This window comes from Anomalospiza imberbis, chromosome 10 (genome assembly GCF_031753505.1).
Source record: "Anomalospiza imberbis isolate Cuckoo-Finch-1a 21T00152 chromosome 10, ASM3175350v1, whole genome shotgun sequence".
In the NCBI taxonomy this organism is placed as follows: domain Eukaryota; kingdom Metazoa; phylum Chordata; class Aves; order Passeriformes; family Viduidae; genus Anomalospiza; species Anomalospiza imberbis.
Window position 1 is genome coordinate 130,560 of NC_089690.1, and position 21,452 is coordinate 152,011.

At 38.4% G+C, this 21,452-nt stretch overlaps 2 protein-coding genes across 2 annotated transcripts; both read right to left on the reverse strand.

Moving 5' to 3' along the window:
• Positions 1 to 1,961: 1,961 nt before the first annotated feature.
• Positions 1,962 to 5,913, reverse strand: TM4SF18 (transmembrane 4 L six family member 18). The gene is made up of 5 exons (XM_068200091.1): positions 5,481 to 5,913; positions 3,801 to 3,890; positions 3,013 to 3,155; positions 2,736 to 2,916; positions 1,962 to 2,303 (listed from the first exon to the last, which is right to left on the reverse strand). The coding sequence occupies exons 1-5, from the start codon at positions 5,655 to 5,657 to the stop codon at positions 2,289 to 2,291; spliced, it is 606 nt and encodes a 201-aa protein (XP_068056192.1). The 5' UTR covers positions 5,658 to 5,913; the 3' UTR covers positions 1,962 to 2,288.
• Positions 5,914 to 9,932: 4,019 nt separating this feature from the next.
• Positions 9,933 to 15,267, reverse strand: TM4SF1 (transmembrane 4 L six family member 1). Its single transcript, XM_068200092.1, has 5 exons — positions 14,907 to 15,267; positions 13,044 to 13,133; positions 12,807 to 12,955; positions 11,247 to 11,427; positions 9,933 to 10,323 (listed from the first exon to the last, which is right to left on the reverse strand). The coding sequence occupies exons 1-5, from the start codon at positions 15,081 to 15,083 to the stop codon at positions 10,309 to 10,311; spliced, it is 612 nt and encodes a 203-aa protein (XP_068056193.1). The 5' UTR covers positions 15,084 to 15,267; the 3' UTR covers positions 9,933 to 10,308.
• Between the last annotated feature and the right edge of the window lie 6,185 nt (positions 15,268 to 21,452).

A 21,452-nucleotide genomic window follows, 5' to 3' on the forward strand; every position in this document is an offset into this window, starting at 1 on the left:
CTGCAGCTGGACGGTCACATTGCCTCAAACACCACCATCAGGATCATTGGTTATGTCTAGATTTCAAGCCAGTTAATTAAAATTCTTTGCAGGAATCTTGGTTCTGCTACAAGACACAGCTCATAGCACCACTTTTTAAGGACAAAATACTTAGGATTGAATCAGGACTTAAACTGATTATATCAAGGTCAACTTTGCCTTACATCCAAAAGCCCTGTGTGAAACTGGCTGTTAAATTTGGAAATACAGCCTGCTGTTAGTATTCTTAACAATTTCAAATCAATAAACTGCCCCTTTAAAAGCGGAATGACCAAGTTGCAGTTGAAGCTGACTATGGTAATGGAGATGCCAGATTCTGGATTATGGGTAAAAAGGGTTGCAGGATCAGGAAGCCAAACAAGAACTACATTACATGTCTCTTTATTTAATTCAAGCCCCAAAATTAAGAGATGTCTGTGATAGAGTAATGTAGGAAATGTAAATTCACCAGGCACAATCACACAAAAAATGATAAAGATAGTTCCAGGGTTTGTAGGCAAAAAATCAGAAAGATTTTCTGAGGTGTTTGGTAGGAGTATAGGTTGATTTGTAAGTTTTCTTTCTTTTCCTTCTGTCTACAAATTCATAAAAATGTAGGATTATCATTTAAGATAAATGATATGTCACATATTTAAGCCTAGGGAAAACAAGTGTGCAATGACACAGACCTCATTTTATCATCATGCCTTTGTATCATGCACCTCTGACAATCCATGCCACCTTGAACTATCTCCCAAAAGACTAGCCCCATTCTTAAATATAATTATTTTATACTTCTTGCAACTTAAAAGAAACTAAGCAATTAAAATTTTAGATGCATTCTTGAAATCTTACAGGAAGAAATCAGCTATTCAAAAGTATCTGACAAAGGAATATGAAGGCAAAAACTCAATATTGTAAACTCAATATTGTCTTGAAACAGAACTAAATGACTGGTATATTCTATTTTTTTCTAAATAATTTAGCCAAAGCTGACACTTCTTGTATGGTTTGCATTTCTAACAGTGTTTAGTATTTGATGACAATGTTGCACTAGTTCTGATGTAAAAGGCATACATGCATTACTGCAAGTCTGAAGTACATATTTCTCTTTCCTCTTAGTGTTCAGAGGAAAAGACAAAAGGAAAAAACAAACAAACAAACAAAAAACCAAAACAAAACAACCAAAAAAATCACACCCAAAAAAAAACCCCAAAAACCCCAGAAGTGCTAAATACAGCAAAATGCTGTCCATGCAACTGCAAATGAACCAGGTTTCCACTTCATTGTGAATCCCTGAATTTTCACTGAGAATGAAAAAACAATTCTCTGAGAAAGTAAAAATACCTTTTTACTCAAATACCTTTTACTTAAATACCTTTTAGCTGCTAATTTAAAACAGATTATTATTTTTCATCTGATCATTATTGTCAAGAATGTTAGCCATTTGGTGTAACAAGGTCAGGATACTTGGAAGAATATTAAGAAGCTAGCACTGGGTGCTCACAAGGTTCCCTCATATGTTGCCTCAAGTCACATCATACTTTACTAAAAGAAAAAAGTTTGCCTCTAAGTGTACAGTGAAAAGAAACCCTGTACAGATATTAACATGTACCAATTAGCACAGCTGAGTTCAGACCTGTGTGTCTAATAAGTCAATCAGGCTCAGGTGCCTTTTTTACCATAGAAAGACTTGACAGACTTTTTTCAGTAATTGCTTTTTGCAGTTATGAACAACTAAGATGGAAGGAGGAGGGTAGGCTCTGCCTATGCCCTTCCATGATTGCCATCATGGTCTGTCTGTAACTAAAATTCATTCATTTAGAAATCATGGCTTCACCTAGTGCACTAACCCCTCTTGATGTACTGGGCTTTGAACCAGGCCCCTGCAAAACAAAAAATAGTCACGTGGTCTAAGCAATGACAAGGGAGTACAAAAGCAGTTCTACAGCAGTTTATTAAGAAAAAATAGTAAGGTGATTTCAATACAAAAGCAGTTCCATTATATTCAAATATCCCTACTGTCACAAGCTGGAGGGTAAAAAACGAAGTGTCCGTGCCAGGCACAACAGGACAGGTGAAGAAAAATGTAAATGTCAGACAGTTCAAATATAATTCATACAAAACAGAGAAGTTTGATGGACAGAGATTTAAGACAAGGGTTTCATTTTTCTTTGTAGCATGCAAATCTACCGCTATGGATTATGGAGAGGCCATTTCTCTGTTTTTCTGGGTATGGGGGAGAAGCAGCAACAATTTCCTTGACATTTTCAGAGAATCCCAGCCTGCAAGTAAAAAAAAAAAAAATAAAAAAAAAAAAGGGCTAATCTTTCTCATCATTGCTGTGAGAGCCACACATTAGTAAGAATGTCTGTAAATTGAATGTTAGAACAAAGGTGTTCAGCAACCTCTGCTGACATAAGAGTAATGGACTTGGCATCCATGTTAATTTCTTAACCACTTTTTTTCTTCTCAGTCCTAGTCTTAAAGGTCAGAGTGAGCAGCCACCAACCTCTGTATACCACAAGAAATTAGTGGATGAATCAAAACAAACAAATGTATTACCAGTACATATTCTCTGGGAAAATTATGCCGTAGCATAGCGAATGCATAAATCAAAAGAGTAAGTCCCTGAGTGAGAGAAATTGCTGAAGCTACAAGAAATTGCTTAAGTGAGAAGGAGATGCTAAAGAAATGAACCTCAGATGTTTTGTTACCTGCACAAAAACAGAATAGGTCCCACAGAGTGTTCGTTTCAACTCAGCAGCTACTTTGAGAATGCAGATGATCAACTGTAACCCACTGAGAGCTATCAAAATCGAGAGTAAAATAATATTCCACTCCACTATGTTAGCAGGTTCTGTGCACTTAGACCAGGCAGGGTAATCTGTGAGGTACCTATTAGAGAAACACCAGACTGAAATAAGAAGAATGTTTCTGACTACTCATTTGGTAAACAATTTCTTCCAGAAGGGTTACACCAATGATTCTTACCCCCCAGCAGTGTCTTTGAAAATATAATTCCATCCACTTGATGAATTGCAGAAAGGGCCATGAATCAAATGCAGGGTAAAAATGATGCAACTGTATCCCGAGAAAGCAATTCCAAGCAGGGCTAACACAACAGAAATAAAACTCTGAAGTAAAGAGAGAGAGAAGTATTACCTTGTGGGGATAGTGTCAACAGCAAATATGATCATTCAGTCTAGCTACTTCCTTGGGGCTGAATTTCACATTTGATTTTCCCAGTCTTCAAAATTCAGAAAGAAAAATAGCAGGTAAAGAATAGTAAGAATACACATACAAAATAAAGATTAAGACAGTTTAAGACAGTTCTACAACTATAAGTTATATATTATTTGGGTGGGGTTTTTAAACTTGAGTTTCTGTAAAGTTGTTTCCCGAAATACCAGAGGAACACAGCTGCGTATTAAATATATCTGCATCCCGGATAGCGTGTATTGAATAATTTCTGAAAAAAACCCACTTCCAAATAATACAGGCAAAGGGATAAAGTCATTTAGCTGGTGTGCTTCATTCTATGTTCTTATTTTATTTTACAAGGATTTAGGGGAAGGGTGTGTCTAATTTTCTTTCATCCTGCTTATGCTTCAGCTGAAAGAAGCTACACTTTCTGTGACCTTGCAACCAAGTTTAGAATCCTCTGTGAAAGGAAGTGAAAACAGAGCAGTGGAGAGGGGAGCAGGATGTGCCGGAGCAGAAGCAGGAAGGCATTCGAAACAAATGCTAAGGTGATGTACAGAAATAAAACACAGACTCACCCTGTAGGTTTTGTTACAGCTCTCACTCTGGCAGCACCGATAGAACACACTACACTCCAGGGTTATCAGAATTACTGCCAAAAGAAGGATCTGTAAGAGGACATCATAAGGTCAAGTGAGATAACTGCAGATACTAAGCCAAAGTCTCCTTCACCTTTGGAAGGCACGGACTGCATCTCTTCTGCTGTCTTGATATTTTAAAGCTGATCCATAGGACAGCACAATTACTCGAGGCATACATGGAACTGGAGTGGTTTTAGTAGGCTGCTGCTGTACTTGTGTCTTGTACTTGAAAGACAAGAGTACAACCTCTACCATCACAGTACAGTGCTACGACCTTGGGCACAGATACACCAGTGAAGCTGAAACTATAAAACCAAGTCACAAGGAAAAGAATCAATACCAGTGAAAAGAAGGATATTTTATTGATACAAACACATCAGTTCAACACCTTGCTGACACAGGCAGACAAATCAGAGTGCTGCCTTCCTTACCAACACATTCATTCTAGAAGAGGTCAGTAATGCAAACTTTTGATTAAATTCACCTGGACTTTCATTTGTCAAGTATCCATATTGATTTCTTCAGACTACTGGATTATTTAAGCCTGATCCTAGAATAATTTTGATAAATAGGATCTGGGCTCCAGAACCACAAACTGCCATTCAGAGGCACAGGTTTGAAAAGGGAAATATGAGAAGAGAATACTCCTAAATCACAACACTATCCTCTCATATGCTGCTGACTGGTTTGTAACAGAATGATAGATGCATTTTTAATAGATTGGTAATGATCTTAAGGCTAAAAATGCTTCAAAATATCAGTGCCACTGTTGCAGTTAAATTTTTTATACATTTGCAACTGTTTTTCTGTTTGAATCCTCTGTCTAGTCGATTTTTTCTTCTGCTAGAACAGAAGGTTTTTCTTCTGCTTTAAGGAGAATATACAATTTCTAAAGAATGTCTAATGTTTTAATAACAGTTCAGCACCTTCATAAGAACTCCTTATTTATGCAGAAAAACCCTCTGAAGCACTGACTGTGTGCAATGCACTTTGTTCACGTAACTGCTTTCTGTTCTTGAGGCTGCAGCTCTTTATAAACATGGTAAAGAGCATGAATCACAGGCAACTCTGTGGTAGTTTATTACTACAGATGAGCATATTACAAATGTAACAGGGAAAATCCTACTATGCTAATCACAATGAGACAATTCTCTGTATTTAGTCTGACAACAGTAGTACCTGATGCATTGTGAATTCTGTTCAGTCTTCTAAATAGTGGACTGCATACAGCTCTGAAAAACATCTGAACCATTATGAGAAGCTCTTTTTTTTTTTTTTTATTTGAGTAAAAGAGCTCTAATTCAACCTCCACAGGTGATTAAATCCACAAACTCTTTGCCTCCATAATACAAGCATAAATTACATATAAACAAAAGACAGCAGAAAAAAAAAACAACCCAACACACCCTGCAAAATCATTTGTACTTAAAAACATACATAACTTGTCATTCAGTATACTAACTTTTTTTCAGTTTGATTGAGTTTTTCTACCTGCAGTGGTTTTTGTTGAAGTAATCCATATGCTCTTTTTTTAAAGCAATTACATTACTGCAGAGTAATCTAATATTATTTGCATTAGAATGCAATTCATTAAAAATCCATAGACTGAGCACTTACCATCACACCTGAGAAACAGATGCCTTCAAAATACCACTCATGGCTGGGGAGCTGGTAATTGGCAGCATGTAGAGCTTTCCCATTTGGAAAGTATAGGAGGATGTTCACAACAATACTCCAAAGTGCAAGAGGTACCAGCAGGCAACTCAAACAGCTTCCACATGTCTCCAAAGCCATATCTCAAGAGCTCTGGAAGTTTTGTTCTTCTAAGCTAACAAAAGTTTACAAGACCTTCACTATAAGAAACGTTTTGACCTCCCCAGCTTGATTCAGTAATTTCATATTCACAGGAACCAGTGACTGGGGTGTGATTCCAGGCACAGAAGTGCTTAACAGTTAGCAAAACAACATATGAATATCACTGTGTAAACTCACTATCCTGTGTTAAGCACGTCTTTATGCAGTCATTTCCCTTCTAAAAGATTCTCTTTTGTGATCTTCCAAATTAAATATGTCTAAGAGTCAGCCTCAGGAAGGAACTTCAAAGCTTTCATTTCCTAGTGACTGCTCAAAAATGTCCTCCTCCCCACAACACAAACTGCAACATAGTTTGTGACAGAAGCAAGGTTTTTCAACCTTACTGCAGCATGGAGAAGGGGGCTGTAAGAAGATAAATATGCCCAGTCTCTGTACAAAAGGCCACACTTTGCCTTACACTACAGAGATTTATTAAGAGGACCCTAAGGGGGAACCAATGTGTCACTGACTTGCAGCAGCAGGCTGAGTCCAGGCCATCTTGCAGAGACTATAGAAGCCCAAATAATACTGGTTAGAAACTGCAAGGCAGACTTATTTTCACATTTTTAATCAACTACTCTTTCCCACAGCATTATGTGTCTCCAGCCCTTTGCAAATTAAATCCTGCTATTTCTCCAATTGTTTCATTCTGTGCTTACAGCTGAGCTTGCACAGCTACAAACCTGACCTATGTACACGTGACTTCTTGTGCAGGACAAAAGGTCTGGCTGTTGTTTTGAAATGCCTGCTGTTTGCACTGTGCAAAGCCAAAGTCAGACAGCTTTCCCATAGTCAATGTCATCATTCCCCAACCCCTGAGCATCTAAACACTATCCCAGTAGCACCGAGCCAGGGCAGTTTGAACACTTGCAGCACAACCCAAGCCTTCAGTATTATGCCCCTATGAGTCACCAGAAAAGTAACTCAAAAATGATCTTATGCTTTACTCAACAGCAAAGTTGCAGCTAGAGAACAAAAAGAACAAAAAACCAAACCAAAACAAAAACAAAATAAAAAACCAACCAAACAAACAAAACAAAACCCCCATAAAACAAACAAAAAAAGAGGGTTTTATCAAAAGCAGGAAGGCTGATTTTAGAAGCAATGACATCACAACATATTTTCCTCGTGTTTCCTTGTGAGCTGTTTCAGACTCTTCACACATGAGGCTTCTCTCATACTCTCATAAAAGCTGTTTGGATTGTATGTTGTAACTAATTCCATACTATCGCTTAACGTGAGATCACACAAGGAAATGGGCAGGGTGGTACTCACACAATTACACCATTTTTCTACCTGTTCTCTGCTGTGACTCTTCTCTTTTCCTAGGAGGCTTCATTTTGAAGTCCTCATTTTTGATCTTCCCATATTTCCTGTTTTACTCTCTCACTACCATGGATACTTTTTTTCAGGTCTCCCTCTAATCAGAATTAGTAGCAAATGTGCCTTTCCAGACTCATAGGCAGAGACAGAACTCATGTCATCAACACTATGTCACAGATAGCAGAGAAAACAGCTGCATTAAAATCATGCACATCCAATCCCTGTGATTGTTTTTTCAGTACAAAACTCAAAGATCATATAATTGGCTGAAATATTTTCTTAAAAGCAAAGGCCAAAATTAGTAGCAAGCATCTTATTTTATAATAAAATTTGATGCCATTTCCATCATAACCTGTTCTGATTAGAAGAAGCTAACTTGAGAAATGATGACAGAAGCAGCATTTGTTCTGCAGTACAGCAATCTGCTTCATGACTTTGTTTTTAAACTGAGCTCTGCAAATACCAAATTACAGTGTGGTTATTTTTCTGGCCCACAATGCCACTAGAACAGGAAACAACTACTTTATACTAAGAATTAAGAAAACCTGTAATTTTCTCAAGCATCTTGCCAAGTGTTGCAAGCACTGCTTTTCCATTGCTGTCATTATTCATAAGCTGATTCCAAGCCAGTTACCGAAAAGTCATGTTTACTCTGACTTCTCTGCCAGCTGATATGAATACAACTAAACCAATCACTTCTTCACAATGTAACTGATAAATCTCTCAAAACACTCTCTTATGCACCAGACAACAAAATAATCCAGCTGGCCATTTTTCACATGACTATATAAATAGTGAGCAGTAATGCTGTGCATTAGGGCTACAGGAATCTATTGGTGCTGCATGCATTTGTGCTGAAGTTTCAAGTCTAAACCCTAGCCTAATCATTCTATATGTTGGAATTCTATATATTGTAAAGTTGTTTCAGTTCTTTAAGTAATTGTGTGTACCAGAAAACCAAATAACCATTATGCAAGAATAAAGGCAAAAATCCTTAAGTCGCATGGTAACTATACATTATTCTATAGTAAAAAAAAAACCCGACGGGGAAGAAATTATGATGTCTGGCTCCAGATCAGAAGGTTGAAGGATCTGCTTTATTAAAACTATACTATATTACATTAATATACTATTTAAAGAGAGACTATCCTATTCTACATACGTACTTCTTACTTACCTATCAACTAACAACTCGTGACTTCTCTGCTGAGAGTCCGAGACACAGCTGGATCCCACTGGTCATTGAACCCAAACAACCTTCACCAGAATCCAACCCAGCAATCACTTCAGGTAAACAATCTCCATACCAAATTCCAAATGGAGAAAGCAAAGGAGCAGAGATAAAGATTGTTTTCTCTTCTTCTCTCTGTGCTTCTCCTGAGAGACAGAATTATCTGTCTCTGTCCAGAGAATGTGAATGCCACATTACTCCATTGAGGACTTTCTTTTCCACTTTCTCTCCTTCCACACCCCATTTAAACTTGCAGATATTCTTTTCAAAACTGTATCTTCACACACAAAGACACTGTACCACACAGCTGCAAGGAATCTTGTGTGTATACATATGTGCATGCACATATTCTCCTTCCTCCCTCCCATAGCAAGGCAGGACAGGGATAAATACAACAAAGAAATGGCATTAAATGGCATTAAAGTCCCTCAACTACTTCTATGCATTTAGGTATGAATAAATACTCTTGCAAAATTCAGGTATCCTGAGATTCTAGGTACAAACTCTTTTCATCTGAGTATTCTTTTGCTGGTGTAAATATATGTAGACAATTTTGCTTTCACAGTTCACTTCTTTTTTTTCAGGTATGTATTTGTACAGGGCAGATGTAGCTGTGTGGACAGCCTGAGGTAGACCTGAAGTTTCTGGCTATCTTTAAGGACCACCCTCCTAGTTACAAATAGCCTAAGGATGCACTGACACCCATTGGAACTTCTTTTTCTCCCATGAATAGAAACTAACTTTCTTGTTTTCAAAGACAACATGAATAGCTAAATTCCAAAACTGAGCCTCATTCCTTTGAAATAAAGAGCATGTCACATTTTGGTTCTCACTTGAAAAATGCCATAGCCAGCAGCAATGCTGCCATGCTGGCTTTGCCAGCAATGCTGTTGGCAGCACATTATTCAGATGTACTTGTGATGAAACATTCACTCTAATGTGCAACAAGCTACACTTCAGAGGTTCTTACCCAGGACCTTACAGTAACGCCTTCAGGCTGATAACTGGTAAAGTCAGGTATTTCAGATTAATCTGTCTTTACTGACCTGAATTTGGACTGTATTCTTTGAATGCTGTGAGGCCTGAGGGTAGCTGAGGCAAAAAAACCAAGACTCATGCCCACATCTTGTTTTATCTCAGGCCTGTAATGGAGCATTCAGGAGGTGATCCCCCTTGGGAGGGCAGGAGGAGGTAAGCTGGGCTCAGATGTGCAGGGACCTCATCAGCTCCCTGGTGGAGAACTGCCAGCCCTGACCCAGGACTAAGTCTCCACGTATGCTCTTATATCTGACCCAGAGCTGTTGTTGAATCCTTATTGATGAACAAATGCCTGTTTCAGTTAAATGAGCCAAACCAAGCAAGGAAGCAGTTCCCACTCTGGCAGAGCCTGCTGGAGAGGAAAAACAGGTTATAACCTGACTGCATTAAATCCATGTTCTCATGACACCACTGTCCTTTACATCAAAGACCAGGCAAGCAGTGTTTCAGCATGGGCAGAGAAGGAATCACTGACACCTCCTGGGTATTTTTAGTACAAATCTTTATTTGTGAAATACAGGGGAAGTTCAGAAAAATCCTGAAAAGCCCTCAGTCATCCACATTTTACTGCTGCTTTGGTTTTGGTCCAGCTGACCAAAACCTTTTATCCAGGCCAGGCTGGATTTGGTTTGTGTTCACTCCAAGATTGGAACGAAAGAGCAACTTTATTGGGAAAACAGGACAAAGTACAGAGCTGTTGTGTCAGTAGAAAGAGAAAAATAAATAAAGCCACTTTAGTGACATGTGTTAAGGCAGTTGCCTGTACCAAGATGAAATGAACCATAGATATTCAGGATACATTTTGCCTTTCAGTTCCAGCAGGTTAGTGAAAAACCTGCATACGACTCCAACAACAAAGGCCCCAAGTCAGTTAAATTCATGGCAACAGCACAGTTTGACAACAATGTGTATTTCAGTTTGCCTGGAATGTTTAAAAAAAATCCACAGCATATTCCTTACAGCACACACATGCACTGATGTCAACACATTGTCAGGTTTCTAGCAAACATATGTCTGTGGAGGGGAACAAAAAGAAAGAAACATATTAATGGAAAGAATGCTAATATTGTATCCAACTAAAAATGCAAAAATTAACCTGAGCACATTTAGAAAACCATAGCATAGCTCTTCTATACTGGAGTTAGAACAAGGAAGACAGGAGGAAGAAAACAGCAATAGCTTTGAAAGAGCCCCCAGCACTCAACTGTGTCAATGACAAATGTGAAGCGCATGCTTACCTATAGTGTGTGATATAAACTATATCTGGTTCATACTTTAAGCCATGGTTATTCCAGCATTAGCACTCTGACACTGATTTGGGAATATGTCCAAATTATTTAACAAGGCTTTAACGAAATTTGGAGAAATTTCCTCAAAAAAAAAAAAAAAAAAAAAAATCCACCTTCAAAAACCCTCCAGATCTTTCTGCAGATTTTGTTAGCTATAAGCAATTTAATTCTTTCTCTTATCTTACTTCCACTTTGCAAGACCAGGATGCTGCAGTTTTCATTATATGCAGCATATTGTCAGTAGCTTATGAACTGCTGTGGACAAAATCCAAGGCTAACACAATATAGGTAGAACAAGCACCACACTATGCAACAATGGTTTAGGCAAAGATCACAACCACCAGGAGTCCCATATCTCAGTCATATCACCTATGCAGTGCGATGATGATCACATGTGTCATTGGACAGACAAAAGCCCTCTAGCTCCTAGCTCTCAGGCAGATTAACCTTACTGTGGCAGTTGAGGAATCAGCTGAAAGCATGTGATCAAACTTTACATGAAAGTTCTAATCACAACAGGGCTATAGAAACAGCTGTACAGGGAATTTTTGCTTAAGAATACCTATAAAGTAACTGCTGAGTAAAACTCCTCAGCAGTATAACAAGTTACATGCTCATCTGAGAAGCACGGGTAGATCTGCAACTTACCTCCTCATGACTGCAGCACAATCCACACAGTCCTCCAAGAATGCCATTGATTATCTGTATGAAGCACAGAATGAATTCTATTCCTCCCAAAACAAGGAGGATGGAAAAGAGAGTGATGTTCCACTGCACGATGTTTTGAGGTTCCTGACATTCAGACCACTTGTTATACTCAAACAAGTACCTGTACACAGCAATTAAAGGCATATTAATCTTGTGTCAGAGTAGGATACTTACCATATACTATAACCAAATTATGTCTATAACTGCATTGAGGATATTCACTCTATGGAGTCCTAATAGGCTAGGTTCCCTTAGAAATAGATTCCTAAGGGAATAGAAAAAGCAATGGTTTACTCCGTGCAAGGTTGGTTTGGTTTAGGAAGATGTTGAAATATCAACAACACCTTTTTGCTAAGTCTTAATTTCTTTTTTAAAAAATAATCTAAGCTCTAAAGGCAGAATTTCCTCTTGCTGATTAAAGTGAGGCAGATACTCAAGAAAGCTGAAAGAGCAAAGGTTTTTCTCAAAACAATCACAGAGCTTTTCAGGATTGGGCCTTTTTTCTGAAGATAGCAGCCACTGATCTGAGGCAAATGGGTCACATTCTCTCCTGTGTTGCTGTCTTTGGGCCCTCACATGCTTACTTGGATGAGCCAAACACAGAACAAATTTGGTGAGGTACTGCAGTATTTCAGCTGTTACTGCTCACTCACATCTTGAGAACATCAGCACTTGCCTTCAGCAAGGACTTAACCTAGTTCTTCTACACTCAGTCACGGTCAGGAGGATGGAGAAGGAGGAATGATACAAGTGAAATACAAGATATAAAAGAGATACAAATGAAATATAAAATTCAAACTCTGCTGCAAAGAGCTTTATGTGGCTTCTTAGTACTCCAACTACCTCTAGTCTGGCATCAGCCATAAGCTGTTGCTAGATACACCCTTGAGGTTGCCAACCATACACACACTTTAATGCATGCCATGATATGAACCACATCAGGATTTATGTGTATTAATGGAGAATAGCACACTGAGACTTTTTTTTTGCAGGAGAACCTTAATTAGGGATAATTAGGAGTTCTTGCCTCCTCTGCCCTGCAGTGTACAAAGATTCTTATAAATCTTCTCAAGTTTCATTTATGAGATTCTATGCCATTGTCGCTAATGTGGGAATTGTGCCACTTTATGCTGGTGCAAAGCAGCTTCAGAAGCAAGGCTGACAAAACAGACTCTTACATGATAAGACAAATATCTTAACAATCACTATTCCTAGTTTGTTAATCCTTCAAAGTCCTAAAATTTTATATTTTGTTAAAGATGTTCATGGGCATGAACAGTATATCATGTATAGATTTAGTCACCTATATATATTTTTTATGGCTTTGGTTTTATACTCTAGCAGAGAGAGTAACTGATGCCATTTGTTAAGTTCTAAGTGGGAAGGATAAAGTTATGAATAGATTTTGGTATATGATTACTGAACATTGCTGAAAGGTACTGGAATAAAGCCCATGTGTATATTGGGAAGAGATAACATCCTCATGAGCAGAAAACTTACCCTCCATAGGAGTCAGTGAAAGGATAGATCCAGTTTCTTTCTAGGTGGGTAAGACAATACGGTCCTTGAGACAAGCCCAGTGCTGAAATGATTATACAGTATCCAGAGCCAAGGATCCCAACAAAGGCTGCCAGAACTGAGGACAGCATCTGCACAGCAGACATAAACATGAACTTTGAGCACAGCCATCAACTTGTCTTTGGGTTTACCTGGGGTGGGATGTACAGGTTCACTTACCGCACAGCTCTTTCCACAGCCCTCGTGGCCAAAGCACCCACAGCAGTCGTCATTGTGAAGCCCAATGAACACTGCAGCTGGAATGAGTACCTGGGTATGGAGTAAAATACCACACTGTTCCTTTTGGTTGCACAGAGAGGGCAGATATAATACAGTCTTCAAATTGCTTTCATTCGTGTTGCTGCTTGGCAGTCAGCCTGTAAAGGTGATTCAGCTTTACTCCTGTTTAACAAAGTAGGCATCTCACTACTGACATCACCAACTCCAGGACAGTTTCTATTGCCACTGTGGCAATATTGCACTTAAGCACAGAAAGAGGCTGTTGAGGTATTGCTACATTTAAAGTATTTCAGCTTTAAAATTTTCTCTTTTCATTAAAGGCTGTATTTGCAAATAAAATCCTTTGCGAAGAAAAAAAAAGGCATTAACTTTATTCCATTGCGGACTACAAAATACAGATTTTTGAAAAACAGCTACTGCCAATATACTTGTTACTTAAGGGCAATCATCATTACCTGTGTGACAAACCAATCTGACTAGAGTAGAAAGTCTAGTAAAATTTTGCTCAATTAAATCAAACATCTCATTACAGACATCTACTTTTTCCCAAGATTTCACAACCAGTTCCCAGTGACAGAAATTCAAAGTAACAAAGCAGAAGCTATACGTGTGAAACACAAACCCTTCATAATCCAGTTTTTAGCAAAAAATCAATAATGAACTGAAGGAGCAGAATGAACTGAACGAACAAGAAGGAGCTGATTAAAAAGAGGATACTCCCACTAGCAATAATAGCACTTAACAGTGTCCACTTAAAAAGACTCTACACCCAAGAGTAATCTGGAAAAAAAAAAAAAAGAAAGGGTAGAGAGTTATTTGCAAATGCCACAGACTTACTTATTATGAAACTAGAATAAGAATTATCCTGTTGAACAGACACGTACTTGTCAGCCCTTACTCAAACCCGTTGCTGAGTCCCAATGCTTCAAGTCCAGAAGAGGTTGCACAAGTGCACTGCTGGAGAAGTTCCATTGGTTCCATTTGTATTATTCTGTGTGTAAAGACCAGTCTTTGCAAATCCCACTCTAGGTCCCAATGGGACTGTAATACAGCTGTAAGCACCTCTAACAACACAAAATACCTCAGCATACAATTGTTTTCAACCTGTGATTTGCAGACACCTTGAGATCATAAAATCATGGAGTGTTAAGAATTGGAAGGGACCTATAACCTATTGCTAAAAGGACTTCTAAAAGAAGATGAAAAAGGAAGCCTGGAGTTAGGGGTCTTAAATATGCTGTAGTGTGGTCCACAAAAATAAGAGCTAGAGGTAGAAAATAAGAGCATCAGATTAATGACATCCTATAATGATCACACTCAGTCCTTGCATCCTGTTACTCAAATGCAAAGCTTTGACAACTACCACTCAATTCCTCTGAATAAACAGCTAAGGCAGAGAAATACCTGTTAGCATGTCAGATAATATAAATTAAGGAATTGTGTCTAAATGCTCATTGTTTAGGGACATTTAAAAGCAAAGTGGTTCAATAATATAACAAAAATTTAAGATTTAACCCTTTATGCAAATGGTGACCTGCTGAGAGGCTTGGTTTCACTTTTGCATTTGGATTCTGTGCCTTGACCCTATGATTTTTTTCAGCTTTAAAGTGACAGAATGTTGTAGATAAGATAATCAATAGTAATTAATAATAACTATGGGATAATATAACTCTTTTTTTATACAACTCCAGAGACACCTGTTAACAAGATATTTGATTAATAAATTCAGGTAACCAGTAGAGAAAGAGCAGTATCAAGTACCTCCAAAATAAACTTGAAAGAAGACACTAGGTTATTACTTACCAGAAAGCCTCCACCTAGAATGCCATGAAGGCACTCCACATATTTGCTGAGGTGATGCTCTGAAGCAAATCTTGTTTCGCCATTGGGAAAATAAAGTAAAATGTTGGCCACAATGCAGAGGAAGGCAAGGATGAGCAACTTATAACCAACACGTCTAGCACACCTTCCAAAACACATATTTTCAACTTTAAAAATCCTCCTTCAACTTGTCCAATTCAACCTATCTCACACCTGTCCACACCTAAAAGAAGATCAGTGTTTATTCTCACCTCCTTAAATACCAGGGGTTACCTAACTACCTAGATGACGTTTACAACCCTTCCTAACCACCATTCCCAATTGCAGAGTGAGAGAGCAGGGATGGCAGAACACCACCACCCTTTTTAAATGCATTAATTGTAGATGAACCAAGTGCAATGAAGGAAATACTGAATACTAGGTGATTTCACACAAACATATGATGCTTGGAATAATCACTGGTGAACATGATTAGATGTGAACAACAGGCCTAAACCACAACACAAGTTTTGTTAGGAACTGAATGAAAAATGTTTTATTTTCTTTGTTAGAAGCAGCTTTGAATTTTAGGTTTATAGGCTGATTCAGAACAACCTGATGCCAGGGAAAGACTTGGCTGACTGAACAGCACTGAGTCAGAGTTTTGGGTATAAACAGAAAAAGATCTACAGCAATGAGAAGTATGTAGAGCAACCTACAAGATGAAACAACAGAAAACGTCACCAGGAGGTTGGAAAACAAATAAAAGGAACAAGTAAGCTTCTTAGGAGTGTCCTTGTTCTTTCCATTATAAGACAAGCTGAATTTAGATTAACAGTCAATTAGTAAATGGTTTGGTAACAGCTAAACCAAGCAAACACTCATGAAAAATACTGCTTAAAAAAGCAGGATTATAAAAGACTCTCCTTGCACTGAAATATCAGGTATAGAAACACACACAAAAAGAAAAATGCCAAGAAAGAAACAGATTGTATCCAAGGTTTCCAAATGGTGTTTCATGTACCAGTAATATTAATTTCCATAGTAAATGGAGATACAAAGTGCACTAGAAAAATTAAGATCCAGCCTTTTCTCTTTTCCCTCTTGCAATTTTTTCTAAAATAGCCCAGAGCCTTTTTCTTCAGACGCAGCTCAACACAAAGGTGTGAGCTGCCATGCCTACTGCCATCACATGACAGGAGGTAACTAAAATGCACAGGCCCAGACTAGATCCAGGTACTGCTGCTGCCATCATCACAGTACAGTGTAATTCTCATTGCAAAACCAGAAGCTAGACAAATGGAGTTTGGGAATGTATAGGATATTAGAAGACTATAATGAAACTTTTAAAAAACCACTCAGGTTTCGGTCTTGAAGGTGGGGTGGTGTTTAATAGCTAAATAACACAGTAGACACAAGCCCAAGTCAAAACCATAGTATTCCTGCAAGAGATGTACGCAAGACTTATGCTGAGAAAGAGTGTGCAAAAATAAAAGGTGGGGGGTGAAGCGGGGGAAGAGAGCGGGCTGGTGCAGCTGTGGCTTTGTGATGTAACTTCTCCGGGTATTGTAGATGCTGACCTTGGAGACTTCCTTCATTGTGAGAAATATCCTCCAATTGTACAAACATAGGCTGGCCATTATTGTGTGCTTCACATCTAATGACTAAAACGACCCTAAACATTATTCTGCAAGTTTCCTCTGCAGAAGAAGAAGGATGCTGAAGTGAAAACTTCCTTTATTTTGTTGGGCTAAAAAGCTCAAACCACTCCTTCCCCAAAACTCACCACCCAATACCCTTCCCCCCACCTCAATAACCACACCAACAAATCACCTGTGGGACATGGATATGAAACCCTAGCCCTAACCATACATTTGAAAAATTTGTAAATTTGTTCTATTTATGACTTAAATAATGGTTTTCTAAATAACTTCATTAAAAAAAATACATCATCAAGAACTCCCTGTATTTAAAATCAATTCTATATTTAAAATGTCTTCCAATGACCTTGAAAACAGCGTGAAGAAAGAAAGAAACAAAACAAACATTGTATTTTATGCAAATACATTTTTTTTTACATTAAAAGATCTGGTCAGGTGTGAATCAAGGAGGCTTCACTAATGCCACTGCCATTTGGACAGCCTCTGGTACAGCTTCTACCAGAAAGACTAACCGGAATATAACTTTTCTTTGCAGAATTTCTGGTGGTCCCACCCACCATCAGAAAAAGGTTAATAGGGGAAAGTGACTCTCATGGAAGCAGTGGCAGGATGTGGTAACTCTATGGCATCTGCAGGTGAGACACAGCATAGGAAATAATGGCACGGGCTTTACAGACTCATTTGGAAAGACTGGGCAACACAACGTATGTATTTACACAGGTTATTAATTCCCACTTGCATTCTCTTGTAAGCTGTTCTCCTTTGGTCTTTTCCTGTTTAAGAGGTTGCTGCTCATGGAGGCCAATGCTAGTTCAGACAATTGTTGGGAGCATAGTGGGAATGTGTGGTCACCCGTTGGCTAAACTAAGGGCAGGCTCTTGGACAGCTGTGCAGACAGAGCTGCTGGTGACCTTAGGACAACTCCAACTCCCTTTGACCCATCCATGCTGCCATCAATTTCTCAATGTCCAAATGATGCATTACCTGTGTTTTCCAGTAATCATCCACAAAAACACTGTGATGCAGCTGTAACTGTCCTCACCACCTCTCAAGCGTACATTGGTTAACAAACTCTAGCTGGACAGTCAGTCACAAGAGGAAACTGCTCATCATGGAGCCCTTGATGCCTATGGTCTCCTGGCCACAGACAGAAGAAAGTCTCCAGATTACTTTTATTAATTAGATCACAACTCAGATGAACTAATGAGCTACTTATGAGCACAAGCAACTATCTGTTGTTATGACAGCGATTGCTCCCGACACAGCTCTAATACACATGCACGTGCTTGCTTGCTATCTCTGTCACCACTTTGAGACAGAAAACTGATCTGAACTATAGAAGTCAGCTTGGAGTGAGTGCTCACACTTCTATGTACCAACACACACTGACACATACAAAGAACATTTCGTTTATTAGTAATAATGCTGACCTAAGAAGGAGTCAGCAACTATGCAACAAAAGTAGTTTTTCCATTTAACCTACCAGTTTGGAGACTGAAAAGCTTACAATCAGGGCAGAGCTACCACTAAATGAGTGTACAGAAATCCCTCTCTTTAAAGAAGAACCTATAAACCTTACTTAAGAACAGCTATTACTGACCCTGGACTTGCAATACCACAATCAAATAAACCACTTCAAACACTGTTTTCTAGTGACATATAAAAACCATGCTGTAGCCTGCATTCATTAATTCTTTCAACAATGTTATTGTGATAAAAGTAGGACATAAGACAAACAAATCCTTTTTCTATTTCTGCAACAGCCTGTAGGTGAAACCTTGGCTTTGCAAAATGGCCAGCAAAAGCTTGTTTCCCTTGGAGTGTACTATTTACACACAGGTTTGCATTTTAGATTTCTATTCTATCCCTAAAAGTGTGACGTTCTTGCAAAAGTTAAAGAAAAATGAGGCATTAGCATCACTGTACTGTAAGCATCCTCTCTTCTACACTATGTGTTTGTAATGGCTGTATGGATCAGAAAACTGGCATCAGCTTAGCATACAAATTCTGCATAGCACAGCATAAGGAACAGATGGTCTTACAGCTCACAGTGTGTCACTGATGTCTCCCCTCCCCTGCAGTAACCACAAAAAACAGATGTTGAAAACATGGAACAAAAATTACCAGTGTTATGGTTTTGGGTCTTGTGGTGCAAAATTCAGTCATTAATTACCTTTGTGTTTTTCCTAAAGTGATCCTGTTGGTAGAGAACTTCTAATACAGAAGAAAAAAAACCCAAGAAGACTACCTCTATCATGCCATGTATTTTAGATCGGTAAGCTCAAAAAAAGGAAAGAAAATTGAAAAGCACCAAATTATTTTCCTTCCTATGTTATTTTTTCCTTAGCATATGCTTCATACATTGCTCACGCAGTCTTGCATCTGGAATTAGCCATTAGTAAGCTCATGCCAATTAAATGTTTTAATTATACTTGCTGAGCAATCCCACAACTGTTGCTTTGGCTGGGAACAGTCTACATACTGATTCCATAGCAGCAAGATGGGAAATGAATGCTTAAATTTAACATGTCTTTCACATTAGCACGATTGATATTCCAGCATGCTGTCTTTACTTGCATATTTTTCAGCATCAGTAGCAGTTGAATCAGACATCACAATCAGGAAAGCAAATCAGACATGAACACAAGACTCTTAAAAGATGATTTCCTAAACTGCAATCCCACCCTTCCATCAATCTTTGCTATCATCATTCAAATTGGAATTCTGAAATCCATTTAACAATATACACTCAGCACACAGAATCTTTGCTACAAGATGTTCCTTAAAATGGCTGTCAATGATAAAGCCAACTATTTAATGTTCATGTTCCTCCAAGCGGGTCTCAAAAATGTTATACAAAGGTAGCACACATTTTTAGTAGGATGGAATTTTTAGGAAAACCCCCAAAACATTATTTAAAAATATATTAAAAAACAATTTAAAGAACCAATTAAAAACCATGATTAAAAAACAGATTAAACAGAGGGTCCTTTTTTATCTAAGCAACATTTAAGGGAGAAAAGCAGAAGAAAATAACATGTAATGCTGATTATGATTTAATTGATTCTTAGTCTTTTTTTAAGGTAACATACTGGAACAACACAACTGAGACTGTATGCTCTGTAAATTTACAAAACGTGTCTACCATGTGGTACTAGATACAGCACTCTACTGCAGCTGTTCCATTCACAAAGGTTTTCAAACTCACAGATGTGGTGCCATTCTAATGAACTGCAATTGGCTTGGAGGATGGGGAAATACTAATTTCCTGAATTAGGACTTTTCTATCCCTTTGTACCATAATTACAGCTAAAGGTAGGTGTGTCATTTGTGTATCAAAACATGGAATTTAGTGCTGCAGAAATACAGACGTGTTCATTCCAGAGCAGTATTCTGTCCTGCAGCCATCTCCTCTGACTCCCAGGGGTCAGATCCTGCCCATGGGACTTTCTGCAAATGCTCAGAAGATGGAATACCCCAAGAATTCCACCAGCTCCCTCTAGTGATAATCAGGCTGTGACCAAACAGGTTCTGCTGGGCCCATTCATGGGCCTTTGCCTTCAGTGACCTCTAGCTCTCAAGTCTCCTACAATAGCACCTGAAATACTGTCTTCAGGTGAGAGGCATCTGCCTTTGGTGGAAGACCACGATGCTCAGTAACAGCTCTTGGTGGCACAGGAACCAGGCACAAGGCACTCTTACAGGAAGAGGAACTGAACTAAGGCATCATGCCCACCAAGTCAAACCTTGAGGCTTTGACAGGACAAGTGGGATTTGGTTCAGGTGTTAGTTCCAAAAGAGAGTTCTTCCAAGAACAGACTTATAAATGTTAAGTTAAAAGAGAAAATAAACCAACTTTCTTCTTTTACAGAAAAGTAGTCCTGCTCTCTGCTCTCCATAAGCACAAAGACAAAGGAAACAAAACAAACCGGAAGTTTCCTCTAAAGCTGAGGAGAAAAAAACCCTCAAAAACCAAAATACCACAGTCTTTCCCCAGCATCTGCACTGAATCAGATCGAATTTCCCTCCAAAAAGGCAGGCACCATCAGGCAGAGGAAACTGCAACCATGTCAGCAATAGTACTTGCCTGTCAGGCAAAACATCCTGGGTTTTTATGTGTTATACTCCATTGACTCCCAGGATTTTTTTTGATAAATTACACTCTGCTCTAAGATGAAGTCAGAGTTACTAAAGGAGCACTAATTAGAGACATAAAAAGGGCTCAAGGAAAATTAAGATGCGTCCTGTGAAATCATTACAATTACAAAGCCATTACAGCATTCTTCATATGCAGACTTTTAAAGTAGGTTGCTGATTAATCCAGCCTATGATTAATGTGCAATGAATAAAAATATTATCCCAACAGAAATTAATTTACAGTCAATTTTCATTATGCTTTATTATTATTACTTTAATTATTAAACCCTTCTTATCTCAACCCATCAGTTTTCTCACTATTAACCCTCTAACTGTCTCCCCATCCCATCAAGGGCAGAGTCAGCAAGCAGCTCTGTGCTGGCTGGGTTAAACCATGACAAGTGTCTGAACAGTACATTCCTAAGTAATGGTAACAACAAGGTTCTATTCAATTTTATTGCTAGTAACTCAATCCTGATAACACTAGGATCATGAATGAATGAATGAATTTTGCCAACACAGAATCTGGATTTTGTTTTTAATTATTTAAGATTACAAAACAGTAAACTGAAGAACATAAGACATTTCTACTTTTCTGTCAAAATAAGATGAAGACCTAGAATTTACAAGCTCATCTTGTAAAGATCTCAAAGATCATCTTTAACATTGTAAATTATACTTACAAAGAGGAAAAAGAAAAGTAATCACTATTGGTTAGAGGGTACACAGTTGTCAGGGTTATATAACTTTG

Bases quoted from the DNA above. Each gene is read 5' to 3' on its own strand.
- TM4SF18 (XM_068200091.1), bottom strand. From the start codon at position 5,657: ATGGCTTTGGAGACATGTGGAAGCTGTTTGAGTTGCCTGCTGGTACCT. The intron at 3,156-3,800 runs GTGAGTCTGTGT...TCTTTACTTCAG, and splicing joins GCTGTAACAAAACCTACAGG to AGTTTTATTTCTGTTGTGTT. The intron at 2,917-3,012 runs GTAAGAATCATT...TTTCTCTAATAG, and splicing joins TTCAAAGACACTGCTGGGGG to GTACCTCACAGATTACCCTG.
- TM4SF1 (XM_068200092.1), bottom strand. From the start codon at position 15,083: ATGTGTTTTGGAAGGTGTGCTAGACGTGTTGGTTATAAGTTGCTCATC. The intron at 13,134-14,906 runs GTAAGTAATAAC...CTCCATACCCAG, and splicing joins TTCTAGGTGGAGGCTTTCTG to GTACTCATTCCAGCTGCAGT. The intron at 12,956-13,043 runs GTAAGTGAACCT...TCTGCTGTGCAG, and splicing joins GCTGTGGAAAGAGCTGTGCG to ATGCTGTCCTCAGTTCTGGC.